Source organism: Chaetodon trifascialis, chromosome 23, assembly GCF_039877785.1.
Source record: "Chaetodon trifascialis isolate fChaTrf1 chromosome 23, fChaTrf1.hap1, whole genome shotgun sequence".
NCBI lineage: Eukaryota > Metazoa > Chordata > Actinopteri > Chaetodontiformes > Chaetodontidae > Chaetodon > Chaetodon trifascialis.
In genome coordinates this window covers 6709021-6725808 of record NC_092078.1, presented here as the reverse complement: position 1 = coordinate 6725808, position 16788 = coordinate 6709021, and the positions used below count along the sequence as shown (strand labels likewise).

Below are 16788 nucleotides of genomic sequence, written 5' to 3'. Positions count from 1 at the left end.
TTTTTTTAGGTGTTAAAGGTCATGTAATGTGCGTATTTGACCGACAGTTTAAGATGAACCAAGCGCCATTTGGAAGACAAAGAAGTTGCTTATTGGCCATTAATTAAGGTGATTTTGGCAGTTAAAGCTGTCATTAGTGCATCAGTGAGACTCCATCCTCAGACCAGTTATAGAAAAAGAAGTGTTGTGATTAAAGATTTTTTAAATTATTGGCTTATTGGAGTAATATATTTATTTATAAAGCAAAATAAATAAAACATAGAAATGGCTGTTAGATATACTTTCCACAGACCCTACCTTTAATTTAAAATCTATAAGCAGTATTTAAACTTTTCATTTAAGTATTATCATTATTCTTATCATTATCATTTTTACTATTTTAGTATTTGTCTACAACTGTAACTCCGTCTGCTGGCGACAACCAGATAATGATGATATAATAAGGCACAGCTGTGATGAAATACAATATGTCTTCACTGTACAGTAATTAAAACTTAGAGACGCTCTTACACCTCAGTACAGTTATATTATAGTGTGTTATAAACCATTTATTAAATATCTGTTTACTGCCTACAAATGCTAACAAAGCCTAACATGTCTCTGAAGAACGTCTGCTAGTTCATCTACTTCTTAATAAATATATTTTGCTTTAATTAGCGTATCCATGTGTGACTCTTGTATGTAAGACTTGTTGTCGGGCCTTCTTCAGATACTTCCTGAGTAAATTAGGCTAAAATTACATGTTGAATCTAATTCAAACACTTTGTAGGGATGTTACATCATCCAGAGTGATTAAAAAAGGCCTGATGAAGTCAGAACAAACTCTTCAGTGTTTTTAAATCCACAAGAGGGCGCTATGGACCACAGTTTTGTCATCCATCAAACAAGACTATGACAGCACACAGTCAAAACTCATCTACATCACTTTACACCGACACGATTATTACATCATTATTATCTTTTTTTTTTTTATCCTGCACAGAAATAACGAACAGCCAAGATTTCAGTTGGTTTTTATTTCATTTTGCTTAGTTCATACTGTTGGCCGGATTAAAATGTGGTTTTCCTGTGATGAAGAGGCAAATCTATTGTACTCTATCTGACCAGCGCGTGATTTTAGGAAGATTTTTAACGTCATACCACTCTCACATCAGTGGAAGCTCACTTTAAAAACATCTAACATTCATACATGCCCTAATACAAATCACTGACTAGATTGTCTTTTTTCTAATGGTGAGCTTACGCTTCATTGCCTTTTATTATTATAATGTAACACATTACAATATGCCTAAACTGAGTAATCTGACTAACATTTATCAAAGGACGACCGGTAACTCTTCAGTTCCTTTACGCCACTGATGATGTGCGCGATAATTTAATTAAAACCATATAATTCCACTGTGAAACTCACTCATGGAACACAATGCGAGGCAATTAAGCTCCCTCCCCTCCATCCCTCCCCCCGTCTGACTCGTTTCCTTGGAAGTGAAGCGCTGGAGAGCCGAGGCGCATAAAAGCCACAAGTACAACATCAGCAGAGGAGGAAGAGCGCAGAGCGCAGCCAAAAACAAGAGCGCAGCGGCGCGAAGACGCAGGAGGGAGACGCACGAAGACGCTTCTTATTGGTTGTTAGAGGAAGAACGATGTTAGGGTGAGCTGGCGAGGAGAGGTGAACACAACCTGACATCGCGCATCGTTTGGGATCACTCAGGACACCCGAGAGGAGCTGAAGCGCGTCTGGAGAAGGTGAGTCTCCTCAGAGCAGCTGCTTCCAGCCCGGCTTTACTGCACCTATTGGACAAGGCGCTTCCTGATCACGCGTGTAGGTGTACCACTCATACAAGGCAGTGACAGTAAAGTTTACAACACAGGCTTAAGCTTGAGTATCATTTATTAACCTGGCATGTGATTGCGCGTTTGCCTTTAATGTGAACCTGCATCCAGGAAATCAGATCAAGTGAGTGCAACATGGCTAGAAGAGGCTTCCTCAGGCTTATTTCAAAGGGAAGCCCTCACAAATGAAAAGAAGCTGTTGCAGGTAGGAGCCACACATCCTGCAACCAGGTGATTCCTCCTACTTTTTCAAACACAGAAGAGACTGGCGTTAATAAAACGTTAGCCTCAGTGGTCAGTGCTTTAGAAATCCCTTTAAAAAAAAGAGCTGAATCACTTCACTGTACGCTTGAGTTGAGAGGATTTTCTCGATCCAGGATGTGACCTTGGGTAACTCATGAAGGACTACTTATCAGCAGCTTCTGGACCTTGCACTCTCTTTGCTGTAAGAGCCTCACCTCTCAGTGTCAGTCAGCGGCACGCCGTCTGGTCACATGCAGGAGGACTCAGTGTACTGTCTTCCTCTCTTTGTAGTCACTCCTTCATGAGGCCACGTGTTGCTGCTGATCTGCTGCCTCAAGGTATGAATTCTGCTTATCATCTTATCTCACTTACTTTGATGATATTTTCTCTGCCGGGCTCTATATCTGTATCTCTCGGTCTGAATTACTCACTTAGTGTCTTCTGTCCACTATCTTGGGATCAATTTTCGCACGTATGCACCTCATTGTTCTTTCTATCTAAATCTCCGGCTCAGAGGTTCCTCTGTGTTTCCACGCTCCGTTTTCCTACACTCGGAGTCACTGTTCTTTGTTGTTTCATCAATCTGTCCAGCTCTGCTCGTCAAGAAGTGCTCTCACAATCCTGAAGACATTTTTGCTGATTTGAAGGTGAAAAGTCAACTGGATTGAAGCTTGAATTGGAAGGTTTTTAACTTTAAGACACTCCCCAAAAGAAGGGAGACATATTTGAAATCACCTTGAAACAGGAGTCAAATCTAGACTTTCACTTTTCAATGAAAAGTTGGAGGTCTTTCGCCCTTTAAACCACCCAAAAATTTTATTTTTGGAATTGAAAACAAATGTCATTTCAGCACACTTAAGGTAAAATCGCTGCAATTCAAAACTCCATTTACAATTAGTTGAATTTAAGGCAGCCCATTCCTACGTTTGATCATTAGACAGTGGCTAGTGTGACCCTGTTACCGCAGACTGACATCAGCTCATTGAAGGCAGTCAAACAGAAAGGTGAACGAACATGCTGCCCAATACGTGCCTGTCTCTTCATCAAACTATGCCATGATGATGAACTTTGGAAAACACGTGACCAGCCGCCTTGCTGACACCTGCTTTGCGTGTAGGTGGATTCAGGTGTTTTCAGGCATGTGGCATGTTTGCTCCTCTCCCCCTCGCTGTCTCTCTGTCAATACACTCAACCTTAAAAGGCTATTTGCGGTGCGGCCTAATGGCTCTCCAATCCACGAAACTGCCCTCGAATCTGACAGCGTGTATGCTGGTGTGGTATTTTGTGATTTTTTTTTTTTTGCATGTTTGTTCTCACATCAGTGCCAGTGGCATGTAAATATGTTTTTGTTTGACTAGATTTGGACAGGACTGAAACAAGTATGTGCAGGATGCATCCTGAGACACATCAGTCTCCATGGTAACAGCATCCCCGATATGACCGTGTGTGTTTCCTCCACAGATGGCAGGAGATGATCAGAGATAACTGGGGGAAAAGTTGAAGTCGTCAGTCGCTCATCAAGGCGAAAAACTCTCCGTTTGTGACTGAAATCTTGTTCAGGAAACATTTTAAAAACTTTCTTAATTAATAAACAAGCCAGCAAAACACGAACAATGGCATCCTACAGCCCTGCCCCGACAGAAGAGGCGCCCAATGGCAGCACCCCATCGCTGAAGTCTGAAGGCTCGGAGGAGTCCATGAAGCTGAAGAAGGAGATCTCCCTCGTGAACGGGGTCTGCCTGATCGTGGGGAACATGATCGGCTCAGGGATCTTCGTCTCACCTAAGGGCGTCCTCATGCACAGCGCCTCCTACGGCCTCTCTCTGGTGGTGTGGACCATCGGGGGGATTTTCTCCGTGTTCGGGGCCCTGTGCTACGCCGAGCTGGGGACCACCATCACCAAGTCAGGGGCTTCCTACGCCTACATCCTGGAGGCCTTCGGGGGTTTTCTGGCCTTCATTCGACTATGGACGTCGCTGTTGATCATCGAGCCGACCAGCCAGGCCGTCATAGCCATCACGTTCTCCAACTACATGATGCAGCCCATCTTCCCCACCTGTATAGCTCCATACCTGGCCAACAGGCTGCTGGCTGCTGCTTGCATATGTAAGTACACGTCTGGAGTGTGTCTGTGTGTGTGTCTGAGTGTGACATTTAGAGATTGAGGACAGCAGAAAGATGAGTCAATAAGTGAATGATATAGTCTGTCATGGCCACAGTTAGGTTCCCATATAGAAGAAAGCACGTGAGTTTTTTTAGACTAGAGAAGTGAAAACCAAAGCCCAGCTGATGTCTGACGAAAGAGGAACTCAGCGTCCCTGAAAACCTGCGCGGCCATCAGGAAGAGTAAGGGGAAAAGATCATTTTACACAACCTCAGATTTAGAAATCCGCGCACATGAGGTTTTGAGTCAGCGACAGCGGGAAGCTATTCATAAACGCAGACGCAAACTTTGTATGTGGACGCCGCCCAGATTGCCGAGGTAACTACAACACAACGGCGCGGAGAAAGAGCAAAGCTGACAAACTGAATTAATCAAACTAACAAGATCGCCGCAGGAAATTCGCAAAAGCGCTCACCAAGGCAACCGAGCACAGCTTTAGAGGTGTCGAAATACCAACGCTCAGGCAACCGGACAACAAGCCGAAAGGCGGACAGAGAGCCCTGATAGTCAAGATAAAATACATACACATATTGCACCTGTTTGCAATAATATATCACTCATTCATCCACCCACCCACCTGCGTGCATGCATGCATGCATGAACGCACGCCTGCCATGCACCGATAAGCTGTGGTGGAGGTGGAGAGCTGCGAGTGCTGATAGCTGTGAGCTAAAGTCCTTCCTGCAGTGACACTCTGACCTGAGAGGCTGACAGGCTACTGACAGCTCAGCACAGGAGTCAGCCTTCAAACCAAACTACGCACACTTCCTGTCTGCCAAGGCCTTATAGAAAAACTTTTACTCTGTGGAGACTTCCTGCTTGGAAATGACATCAGACCTGATTTGTCGTCCCTCTGCGGCCCAGTTTTTATCCTCCTGTAGTTGAGATTAGGATCAGCTTTTGGTCCTACTGTTATTGTTAAAAGTTCATGTTTTCGTCCTATTTTTCTTCAGCTTGAGGTAGAACTTCTCAGGAAAGTGCACAAAAGTTGGTTCAGTCCTACGGAAGCCCATTAATGCCAAGTTATGATTTTAATGGGCATGTTTTTTGACTGATTTTGCTGTTGTTTCGTATTAAATAATTCTGACTTATTGAGTGGAAACTTGGCCTTAATATGTCATACTCTAAAATAGCAAAGATCTTGAAAGTATTTCACAACTACTGAGAACTTTTATCTTTTCTCATAATTTTTGGATTTTTATATTTCAATTTTATATGCTTTTTTCCTTTTTACTTCATTTACTGCTCACAAATCTCACACGACTGACATTTGCAGCTGAATTATGAAGTGGCAGAATCAGTAAAAATGTGAGTTTCTGAGTCATGTGACAGAAACAAAAGCTTTAACCTTAAAAAAAGTATTTAAAAAATCTGAATTTGTATCCGACAACAGTAAGAAAACACCACCGTAACCCAAGAGAGAACGAGTCTGCATCATATCTTTAAGGACCACCTCAAAAACACGTAAACTGGACACTTGTTAACCGTCAACATCTGCGGCTCTGGATGTCGAAGCTTCCCACCTGCATGAGTTCCATTTCACTTCACATCTGGACCATATTTGCCCTCCACATCCAGTCGGCCATCCTCCTAAACCCGATCTCACACCTCCCACCCTTCTACCCTTTCACTGTCAACACACCACGCCTCCACCTCTGTGTGGCAAAGCCTCCGTCTCCATCGCTCATCGCTGGTCGCCTCCGTCCGGGACGTTGCGTCTTGTTGTGTTTGACCGGGCTTCCCGTTGGGAGCGGACCTGTTATGATCCTCTACCTGTCAACGTGCTGGAAGGCGATAGTGTTATGATTCGTCCCCTCGCTCTCGGTGGTCGACGTGGAGGAGAGGGCGGTGATGTAATCCTGTTTTGGTCTCTTCTTCAAACCTCTGGGTGATGTGGAGGTCAGTGTGGAGTGATAAGTGCAGTCTGCGAGCAGGAGCGCGTTGAATGAACTTGATGCTATTGTAGATAAAACGTGTCCACTCAGCCGGTTCGCAGGTGAATTTGTCTAATCAGTGCTGATGAGGCTCTTAGACCCATGAGGAAGATTTACACAACAAGGAATGCTTTAATCTTTTGAGTGAGATAATGAACAATAGGATTACGGGAGGTGCAATTAATGTGGAGCTCGCTGCTACTCCCAAACAAGTCGATTTTTCAGAATGAGCACACATCCTGCTCGCTGTTATCTTCGTTTTTATGAGCCTGGTGGGATCATGTGCAGATAAGAAACCAGAGAGATAAGTCACAGAGAGAAGGACAAAAACATGTTTTCCAAGAACGTCAATGATGCTCAAAGAGAAGGAGGGCAAGTGAGGAAAAAGTAGCTCTTTTTACTAGCAGTCATACGGGCTGTGGGTCACAAACCACCAGCCTCGAGCAGGAATATACGAGGTCATGAGACCAGCGGTGGTTGCACAACACTCCTTTATAGCTTTTAAGATGCGTATGACGGTACCTGTGTGCAGAGTGCGTGCGTGAGGTTGTATGTGCTGCACTCAGCTGTTTCCTCGTCTGAAAAACAACAGGCCAGTCTGCTTGAGTCAGCAGCAGCGTTTCCTTAAATCGGCCGCGCTCTCACACGGAAATGTGCTGGCACACACTCAGTTTACAGAGCAAATGTCACCCGCTGAGACTGTTACAGGATTTCTTTTTTTGTGTGTGTGTGTGTGTGTATGAGTGATATGCGCTTACTTATGCGTGTGCTTTGGTTGCTTCCCCTCAGGTTTGCTGACCTTTGTGAACTGTGCCTATGTCAAATGGGGCACCAGGGTCCAGGACTTCTTCACCTACGCCAAAGTCATCGCTCTCATCGCTGTCATCATCACCGGCCTGGTGAAGATCGGACAAGGTGCGAAAGACATTGCTAACTCCTTCCTTTCATCTTAAACCCTCCAGAATTACCAAAGCCAACACTTAGATGCTTTAAATGATGAGCTTAGGGTAGAAATACTAATCATGTGGGTGTTTTCCAGGTCACACACAGAACTTTGACGGCCTGTTCGACGGCTCCTCTCGGGATCCAGGACACATTGCTCTGGCTCTGTACTCGGCTCTGTTCTCCTACTCTGGATGGGACACCCTCAACTTTGTCACAGAGGAGATCAAGAACCCAGAGAGGTGAGGAGATCAAGTCGAGTCTCTCTGTTATTGTTCCAGCGCGCAACATGATGAAGATGAAAGTGCTTGTTAAGAGACATTTCTAAAAGGCAGGGGCTGAACTGTGAGGCTTCAGGAATGTTTCCAAAATTTGTACAAATCCAGTGAGGATCATCCAAAGTTACAGTCTTGCCCCTTCATCACTCACACTGAAAGCACATTAGGAAGCACATTAATGGCCAGAATGAACAGCAGGAACGACTACAACAAGCAAAGCTGCTTCGGTCAACTCATAGGTTTCCCTCAGTCGAGCTTGAGATGCAAACCTGTCCCTTCACATTCTTGCACTACGGTACCGTTGCAGGTCAGAGCCCCGGAAATTATTCGTACCAGAGAAGCAGTATCTTAAATCAGATCTCGCCCCATCATGTGCATCCCCTGCCGACACATAGATGAGTCAAAAGCAAAGTTTCCGAGGGAAACTCATTGTTCGGTCAAGCTCACTGTAACTGAGAATTACCTCATGCTGGTTTATCACACGTGCTGGCTCGTACATTCGTCTTTGTGCTCGTGTTATGTATTCTATTCAAAGTTAAACACTTAAATATTGGAGCTCCAAACACTGTCCTATCTTTGTCTGGTATGTATGTAAGGTTGCAGGATACAGGTTGTCCCACTTCTGGCATGATTTGATCAACACTCATGGCGCTGACTTCCTGAACTGTCTGTCAAGAGGAAACCACTGAGTAGTAAACAGTACAGACAGAAAAAGCGACAGACAAACTACATAGAGAGTACGTGTGGGTGTAAATTCAAGACTTCCTGTGATTCACAGGGAGACACGATGATCAAACGAAGCACGACTACCGGTGGTGGAAGATGTTCTCAAGTAAAAGTATTAATAACACACTGCATGCTCAAGTCAAACTTTGTAGGTACCATAAGCAAAATATACTTAAAGTATCACAAGTCAAAGTACTCTTGTGCAGTAAAATGTTCCCTGTCAGTGTTTTTTCCGTTGATTAGTGCTGCATTCATGTGTATGTTGCATTTAGTTGCTGTAGATGATTAAAGCTGGGTTTATTTGAACTGATTTATATGCTGCTCATCTGCAGCAGTGCATCATACTCCATAAAGTCATTATGTGTTTGGAGCATAGCTGACATGTAGGAACACACACACCTCTAAAAAGTCAGAAAAACGCCACATGTTGTGGAGTAAAAGTACTCAAAGTACTGTTCCTGAGTAGATGTACTTAGTTACATTCCACCACTGAAGACTGCATGTGATTGGATCACAAGCCTCTCCCAGAGTTCCCAGGCAGATTAAGTGACAAACAGCCCCACCTCATCACAATCCCCATCCTCCCCTCACCCACGAGGTCCATGTGCTCTTGACCCAGAGGCTCCTCGCACGCTCCTTATCTCACCTCTTCTGCCTCCCCCCGCTGTTCGTTTGTGTGAACTACAGGAATCTGCCGCTGGCCATCGCCATTTCCATGCCCATAGTGACGGTGATCTACATCCTGACCAACGTGGCCTACTACACCATCCTCCCCATCAACGCCATCTTAGACAGTGATGCTGTGGCTGTGGTAAGTGATCCTCAATAAATCACCTGATTTCAGCTTCATATTCGTCAAGTGATGGGCTGCACGGTGCCGCAGCAGGTAGTGCGCGTGCCTCACAGCAAGAAGGTCGCAGGTTCGATTCCCAGCTCGGGCCTTTCTGTGTGAAGTTTGCATGTTCTTCCCGCGCATGCGTGGGTTCTCTCCGGGCACTCCGGCTTCCTCCCACAGACCAAAAACATGCTCATTAGGTTAATTGATGACTCTAAATTGCCCCTAGGTGTGAGTGTGAGTGTGAATGGTGTGTGTATGTGCCCTGCGATCAGCTGGCGACCGGTCCAGGGTGTACCCTGCCTCTCGCCCGTTGACAGCCGAGATAGGCTCCAGCCCCCCCGCAACCCCGAAAGGGAAAAGCGGCATAGAAAATGGATGGATGGATTCGTCAAGTGCAGCGCCTCAACCATTAAATCTTCTCTTTCCAGACATTTGCCGACCAAGTATTTGGTGTAATGAACTGGACGATCCCCTTGGCGGTGGCTCTCTCCTGCTTCGGAGGACTCAACGCCTCCATCCTGGCGTCTTCCAGGTGAGAGATCGCACCTCAGTATTTTTTTTTATGTCACTTCATCCCTGCGTTACGAGCACCCGCTGACTCGTTGCCACTCGCGTCCATCGGCATCACTCATCACCGCTCTGTTGCATATTTCTGTGTCTTGAAAAGGCTGTTCTTCGTGGGCTCCAGAGAGGGCCACCTGCCCGACTACCTGTGCATGATCCATGTCCACCGCTACACTCCCGTCCCCGCCCTGCTCTTCAACGTCAGTCAACCCTCATCATCTTTTGTCTCCTGTTGTCTAATGGCTTCATCTATGTGATGCATCTTTAGGAGAACCCTCCATTCATTCCGCAGTCTGACTCATGGTACTTGTTGGGTGTCTCTGCAGGGCATCATGGCTCTCATATACCTGTGTGTAGAAGACGTCTTCAGGCTGATCAACTACTACAGCTTCAGCTACTGGTTCTTTGTTGGTCTGTCCATTCTGGGGCAAATGTATCTACGCTGGAAGCAGCCAGACAGGAAGAGACCACTGAAGGTAACTTTTACAGCAGCAGATTGTGAGCATGGAGTTCTAATGCTCAAAAATACTCCTCAGATCCCCTCTTCCCTTTAATCATCTCACCTCTCGTCTCTCTTCCTCCCTTAGCTCAGCCTCTTCTACCCCATCGTTTTCTGTCTCCTCACCGTCTTCCTGGTGGTGGTGCCGCTCTACAGCGACACCATCAACTCCCTGATCGGCATCGGCATCGCCCTGTCAGGAGTGCCCGTTTACTTCCTCTGCTGCTACACCCCGGCCCACAAGAGGCCACTGTGGATACGGAGCATCATCGGTAAGAGAGCCACAGGATTCCCTCATTGGTTCATGTTTGGGAGCTTATAGTGTTGTCTTACAGCCTGGATCTGGTTCCCAAACCTGTGCTTTAAAAGGATCCATTAATCAATTAATCACTGCAGATGGATTCAGGCTCATAATACCTTTTCTCCCGTCTCCACCTCTTTCAGCCAAATCCGGCGTGCTGATTCAGAAGGTGTGCTTCTCTGTCCTGACTGAAATGGATAACAAGGGAGAGTAGACGTTCGCCTTTAACGCCCTGACGGACGCTGACGACGCACAAATGTAGAACCTGAACTCATCCTGGCCGGACGGAGCCCCCACAAGGCCTCGGTGGATGAAACATTTGGGCTTGAGCTGGACCCCCGGCTCTCTGAACTGTCAATCATCACCCGGTGATAATGTTAATGAATGCGTGAATGATGCCGCCCGGGTGCTTGTTGGCAAGATTTCATTTTAATGGACTCCTGAAGAACACCTGTTTCTATTACAGAACTGCCCGTATTAGTAGAGAATTATTTGATATGGCAAAACAAGTATTTTGCATGAAATCACATGCATATAATACCTTTTTGATTGTACTGTGGACAGGAGATCTTTGTAAGTAAAAGCACTGCTGACCATAGAAACCTTGGTATTATTATTTGCACACATGAAATCAAGCAGTAAAGGAGATGAGAATGTGTTTCCACATTCACTAATGTGGAGTAAATGGTTAAAAGTTTTATACTGTCAGTTGCGAGTAAAGTGAAGGGCTATTTTTACACAAATTAACTCTGCAGTATCTTAGTAAAAGAGTTTGAAACAGTTGAGCTGCAAACACGTATTTATAATAAAATTACTTGTTGACAACAAATGGATGTATTTCTTTTATTCTTCTCTAGGGATGTTTCTGGGGAAGCGGATTCATGTGTTGTGTACTCTAAAATAACACTAAACACACCAAAGTGGTTGTTTTTGAGGCAGATTTCACATTTTAATTAGAATAATACATAATAACGACCCTCTCGTACCCTGCCCTCGCGTTCATCCATAAATATGTACATAAATGATTAAATCTTCAGCCTATCAGCCAATCTGATTTATCCAATTGTGTCCTTCCATGGCCTCTCCTTTGCAGTCTTTTTAGCTGATGCTGCAGCGCTGGGTGGGGTCTGCTTGAGGGGATTGTGGTTAAAAGTCTGCCTCAGTGGACCTGCAGAGAGGAACAAAGCGATGACGCAAATTTAGCACTAAACCATAAACTAAAAACACCTTCACAGTTCCAGGACTCTGTGTCAAAGCTGTGACGGCACAGACGATTGTGCTAATGGCGCCATCTAGCTGTCAGGATGAGTCGGTACTGTATCTTTCAGAAGCAAAGCTAACAGGGTGAGAGGGCTCTACATGGCACACAAAAGATGGGGAATTAGAAACTCTTCAGTCTTATCTGATAGTTGAAATGCACTGAATGTCTATTTGCAGATAAACATAAACATAGAAAAGCAGCCCCCAAAACAGCTAACAACTAATTATTTTTCTTATCGACTGATCGACCAATTTATTTCTTGAACAATCTTCAAAGATCTTATTTTGTCTGATCCGACCGTCCAGAATCCAAAGATAATAACTTCATGGAAGATTTGAAAATAAAGAATTTTTTTCACTCTTTTCACTCTCACTCTATTTTTCCAGGCATCCTTATTGCAATACCTGGCTCTGGCCACAAGGGGTCTCCATTTTACCTCACAAAAGGACACTGTGCTAATTCATTGCAGACAGCGCTCATTATTAAAACGTTGTGTTTAAGACATCAGTCAGTGATTCTTAATGGCCTTCGTTTTGTATAAGCAGCACATTAGTTTATAAGAGCTACAGATTAGAGACTTTTTTCATTTTTCTTAAGTCATGGAGTTGCTGAGTACTTTTAAATACATAGTTTGCATAATCCCATATACCAACATGTTTTTTCCACCTGTTCAGGTTCCATTTATTATCATCATTTAGAAACAATTGCAGCCAGCCAGTTCTCTGTGGCACACAGCTGAAACAAAGCCATACTGATGAAGTCCTGCTGAGACTGACCTTTAGATGCGAGGTCCAGGTGATTTTTGATTCTTCTTTCCCTCTCTTGCAGCTGCTGGGCCAGTTGAGCGTTCTTCCAGCCTGAGGTGGACAAAGACAGAAACGATCAGTGTTGCAGTTGAGTCTCCAGAGTTTGAGGATGCTGCTAAAAACCAACCCAGCAAATGTCCTTAAGTCCTGATCTACTGGATGTACGCTTCAACACTGACCCTTCTTCACGCTTTCTATGAAGCCGTCACTCTGTGGAAGGGCGGAGGACGGATGTTGGATCCTCTCCGGGATCCTCAACCGTTTTCTGATCAAGGGGTGTTTGAGCAGGGCGACTTGACCCAAGGAGAAGCAGTTGGAGGTCAGCCAGTAGGTAAACACCGCCTGAGGTTTGTTTGATAAGAAAAGGATTTTAGAGACTGAACAAGCAAAACCTGCAGCTGCAGCAGGTTTATGATGCTGAAGATGGATTTCCTGGCACCTGTTCAGTATGACGTGATGGGAGGTTAAACCCATAAATCAAAAACTAATAAAGGAAGGACAGACTGACCGTGGGGAAGTTGATGGTGAGGGGGAGGATGACAAAGGGCATGATCCTGAACACTGTCTTCATGGCTCGCAGGTTGGGGTTGTCGATTCCAGACTCTGCACCCAGCTGAAAGAGAAGATTTTTAGAAAGGAAAGCCACTAACATGATCATAACACCTCCTATCACATGCTGATTGGTTAACAGCGCTGGTATTACTTTACAGTTACTATAACGCTCTGACCTCCAGGATGAAGAACATGGTTCCGGTGACGACCAAAGGCAGGATGTAAAAAGGATCCGATGTCGTCAGGTCTAGAAACCAGAGAGCGCCTCCTGTCTGCAAACTGGGCACCGGCAGATAGGCCATCTTCCTCAGTGCGATGAAGAACGATATGAAGACTGGTGTCTGCGGGAACCGAGAGGTAAGTAACATAAAGTGTGAAAAACAAGCTTATAAAACTTAGAACACACTTCGGCAATAATATATCTTTTTTCAGCTGAAAACAGGAAAATGATAAAAGGCAACCATGTTGTATTAAGTTTACTGATACTGGTAAAACATGTTTAAGTTACTCAGTGATGATTAGGTCAGAGCACATAACGTGACGGCGTCATTGACCAGTACGATACATATAAACGGATAAACTGACCTGCACCAGAGGAACTAGGAATCCACGCAGAGGATTTACATCATGCTTCTTCTGGAACAAGGTCAGGTCAGAGTAGGCTTTGGCGACTGTAACATGCAAACAACAGCTCATGACCAGCTGATGAGGCACGACATAATCTAACACTGTGACCGAACAGACAGATGCAATGAAAAAAAGAAGAGAAGGTTTTTACAATCAAATTTGTTTCCACTCTGTTTGGCCTCATTCATCCTGTTAGTGAGTTTAGTCATCTCAGGCAGGACATTGTTCAGCTTGGCTGCCTCCCTCTGGCCCTTCACTATGACCGGAAACACGGCCAAACGAGCCAACACCGTTCCTACAGGAGGGCGAGGGTTTACAGAAAGAGGAAGAGGAGGGAACACAGTCGGCATTGTTTGAAGACTCAAGAAAACATCACCCTCAGATACTGATATAAGCTGCTGTGAAGGCATGCGTGTTGACATGATGATGTATTATTTTTATCTCTGCTTACCTACGACGATGGCCCCCCACCAGGGCAAACCAAGATCCACGTGTATGAACTCTAACAAGTTCTGGACAAGCCCCACCGGCGTATGGTGGGCCAATCCCAGCTCTGCTAAACTGGGTTCTGTGGCCACAGCCTGCAGGACCTCCACTGCAGTTGGTGCAGTGTCAGCCACCTGCTCAATGACCGGCTGCGTTAAAACAGGGGTGGGGTCAGCAGAGCTGTTCGCTACTGGTGCCGCCATGGAAACAGTTTCTGGGATCTGAAAATATCAATGGAAATGGAATCGCATCATTCCAGGAAGAAGGTCATGAGAGGTCTCAGATGGACAATCTACTGTCAGATGTAGTGTCTGCTACCTGGTCAGTGATTGGTTGTGTGATGATGGGGGTGGAGTCAGCAGGCAGAGAGACCGGAAGGCCAGAGGCTTCCACCACTGGAGCTGAAAGGCCTCCATCTTCAGGTGGGATCTGGAAATATCAATACTTTTATCAATATCAACAAGCGCTTCGGCTTCACTTTGATATTTTAGCAAAGATTTGGTGCATTGTGAGATCTCACATTGTGGCCACAACAATTCAGTCCACTTTCATAGATTTATGAAATGTCTGATCAATTCCTGATTGACCTTTAAATTACAACAACTTACAAGATAATAGTGAAATTTCTACATGAATTGAAACATGCAAGAGCAGGTGGAAATCGGCCAGAACTGCTGTCAGTCTGAAATATACCCTACAGCATTAGCATAACATTTCTATTTGTGATTTCTGGTGTCTTAATGTACTTTTCTGCACACTGAGCCCAAACACAATGCTCTCACTCTTCCCTCTTGAGCTCTGACGAGGATGACCACAGTTGTTCAGTGATGCTGCTTTGCCGTCCGACTGATCACCTGCGCGCCGACTCACCTGTGAGCTGTTGTGTCTGACCGCCACGGCGTTCACCCACAGGAACTTCCCATGCTGTCTGCGGCCCAGCAGAGTCCTGCTGGCAGGACTGTGACACTCAAACGCTGTGTGCAGATGTGACCTCTGGAGCAGGCGCTGTTTGTAAACAAGAGGCAAAGAGTCAGGTTTGGTTAGATCTTTATCAAATATGAGGACTCTGATTTTCTACTTTTAACACAAATGATCTATGATTACTTGATGTACACCACTTCACCTGCCTACATTACTGACAACACTACCACACTTACTGAACTTTAGGTTTCAGCATCAAGGCAAATGTGACTCTTATTACAATATATTACATTGGTAATATATATATGACAGTGCTTCCTTCACAACAACATAATATGATCTGATGTGAACTTTTAGCAGATGATCAAATGATCTGAGCTGTGCCACTTAACTGCACATTGAGACCTGCACCTCAGATAAACCAGGTGTGCAGGAGTTTTAAGTTTAGCCTGAAACCCAGTGACCTCTAGTGGCATTTAGCTGGATCATTTCTACAGGAAACAACATCTAGGTTTTACTAAACGACAAGTTAGCAAGTTTAGCTTTTGACCCTTACGCCACAGCTAAGCTAATGGCAGAGCATCAGCCCCAGTAACTTTACTTCAGGAGAAATATTGTGGTTACGTTAGCCGGTGCAAAGCTAGCAGCTGCTAACAGAGCCCTGCTAGCCCGTGGAGCCGCACAGGTGTACGCACACTTAGTTAAATAATGCCAAAATAATGCGAAAATGCTGTCGCTATTAAGCACGTAATTCACTGCTTCTAGCTACAAGGGTCGTGTTGTTGCTTAAAAACCTGGTGATTTGACAGTTATATTAAACTTTGGAGGACTCTGTTCACTGGAGAGGCTGTTACTGTCAAAGTCAAACAGAAGGCATGCACTCATAAAAGAGCACTGAGGGTGCTAGCCGGCTAGCCGGAGAAAGTCGCTGCTTGCGTCTTTGTTTCAGAAGCAGGGTTTAAAAATGAAGTGTGAAATTGTAAAGAAGACCTACGTGGTTCCAAACGTCTGAGAGGGGATGGCTGCCTCGTTTCGGTTTTCCAGTTTGTCTCAGGAAACACCTCACCAGGCAACTCGGAGTCACCCCGCTCCTGATAGCAGCCATGTTGGAAAAAGGCTTCTACGGAAAGTGCGAGGAGTCAATCTTCATGGCCGTTCACAACAAGCTTGACCATTGTTGAGCGTCAGTTTTTTCTTTACTATGGCAAGTGTGTAGTGTCACTCTGTTCAAATAAAAAGCAACTTCTAGACACACTAAATACTCTACACCAGCAGTGAAATACGTACATTTACTCGAGAACTGTACTTTAAAACAAGTTGAAGGCAGGCTACTTGTTAAGTCTGAAAAATCATAATTTTTAATTTAAAGAAACTGCAAAAGACAGCAAAAAGCTTAAAAAATAGGCTTATCAATCACATAGATCTCATTCCAACTCTGAAATCTGGGCTACATTTTTATTTTCTGGTCTTCTTAAAATTGAAAAACACCAAGTGGTTTTGTTCTCCTTCTTTGCTTTTCAGTTTTGCCTCAGTGAGGCAGTATGACTCTACTGTCGCCATTTCTTTCCACACGCACCTCTTTTTTTTAATTAAATAAGATGGTTGCACATAATCAATATGGAACAATCACTGCACATCATCTCAAAATAGAGTTTAAAACCTCAGCAGCATTAAAATGCAGTTAAATGATTTATAAATTATATGGAAAACCACACCTGACTGTTCAGATGTCACATGTATTCCTGTAAATGTGTGGCACTGAAAGCGAAAGTCAAACCTCAGTGTTATTTAACAGTGACTCACATTCATTTAG

The 16788-nt window shown here is 44.7% G+C and overlaps 2 protein-coding genes across 3 annotated transcripts; one reads left to right on the top strand and one right to left on the bottom strand.

The window, feature by feature from the left end:
- The first annotated feature begins 1521 nt into the window (after positions 1–1521).
- Positions 1522–11148, top strand: slc7a7 (solute carrier family 7 member 7). 2 transcript variants are annotated; one of them, XM_070993338.1, is made up of 11 exons: positions 1522–1746; positions 2368–2414; positions 3538–4182; positions 6964–7089; positions 7214–7358; positions 8808–8931; positions 9387–9490; positions 9626–9722; positions 9849–9998; positions 10110–10293; positions 10466–11148. In XM_070993338.1, the coding sequence occupies exons 3-11, from the start codon at positions 3690–3692 to the stop codon at positions 10534–10536; spliced, it is 1494 nt and encodes a 497-aa protein (XP_070849439.1). In that variant the 5' UTR covers positions 1522–1746; positions 2368–2414; positions 3538–3689; the 3' UTR covers positions 10537–11148. The 2 variants fall into 2 exon arrangements, with proteins under 2 accessions (XP_070849439.1, XP_070849440.1); XM_070993339.1 differs by lacking the exon at positions 2368–2414 and having other exon boundaries at positions 1540–1746.
- A 4-nt stretch (positions 11149–11152) lies between these two features.
- oxa1l (OXA1L mitochondrial inner membrane protein) lies at positions 11153–16116 on the bottom strand. The gene is made up of 11 exons (XM_070993340.1): positions 15970–16116; positions 14925–15059; positions 14373–14483; positions 14020–14275; positions 13720–13863; positions 13527–13612; positions 13118–13282; positions 12898–13002; positions 12569–12731; positions 12360–12440; positions 11153–11490 (listed from the first exon to the last, which is right to left on the bottom strand). The coding sequence occupies exons 1-11, from the start codon at positions 16078–16080 to the stop codon at positions 11378–11380; spliced, it is 1470 nt and encodes a 489-aa protein (XP_070849441.1). The 5' UTR covers positions 16081–16116; the 3' UTR covers positions 11153–11377.
- Positions 16117–16788: the final 672 nt, after the last annotated feature.

Coding starts and splice junctions, on each gene's coding strand:
- slc7a7 (XM_070993338.1), top strand. CDS start 3,690: ATGGCATCCTACAGCCCTGCCCCGACAGAAGAGGCGCCCAATGGCAGC. Junction 7,090..7,213: donor CCTGGTGAAGATCGGACAAG/GTGCGAAAGACA, acceptor GGTGTTTTCCAG/GTCACACACAGAACTTTGAC. Junction 10,294..10,465: donor GTGGATACGGAGCATCATCG/GTAAGAGAGCCA, acceptor CACCTCTTTCAG/CCAAATCCGGCGTGCTGATT.
- oxa1l (XM_070993340.1), bottom strand. CDS start 16,080: ATGGCTGCTATCAGGAGCGGGGTGACTCCGAGTTGCCTGGTGAGGTGT. Junction 14,276..14,372: donor CACAACCAATCACTGACCAG/GTAGCAGACACT, acceptor TGATATTTTCAG/ATCCCAGAAACTGTTTCCAT. Junction 13,283..13,526: donor TCCTAGTTCCTCTGGTGCAG/GTCAGTTTATCC, acceptor CGGTTCCCGCAG/ACACCAGTCTTCATATCGTT.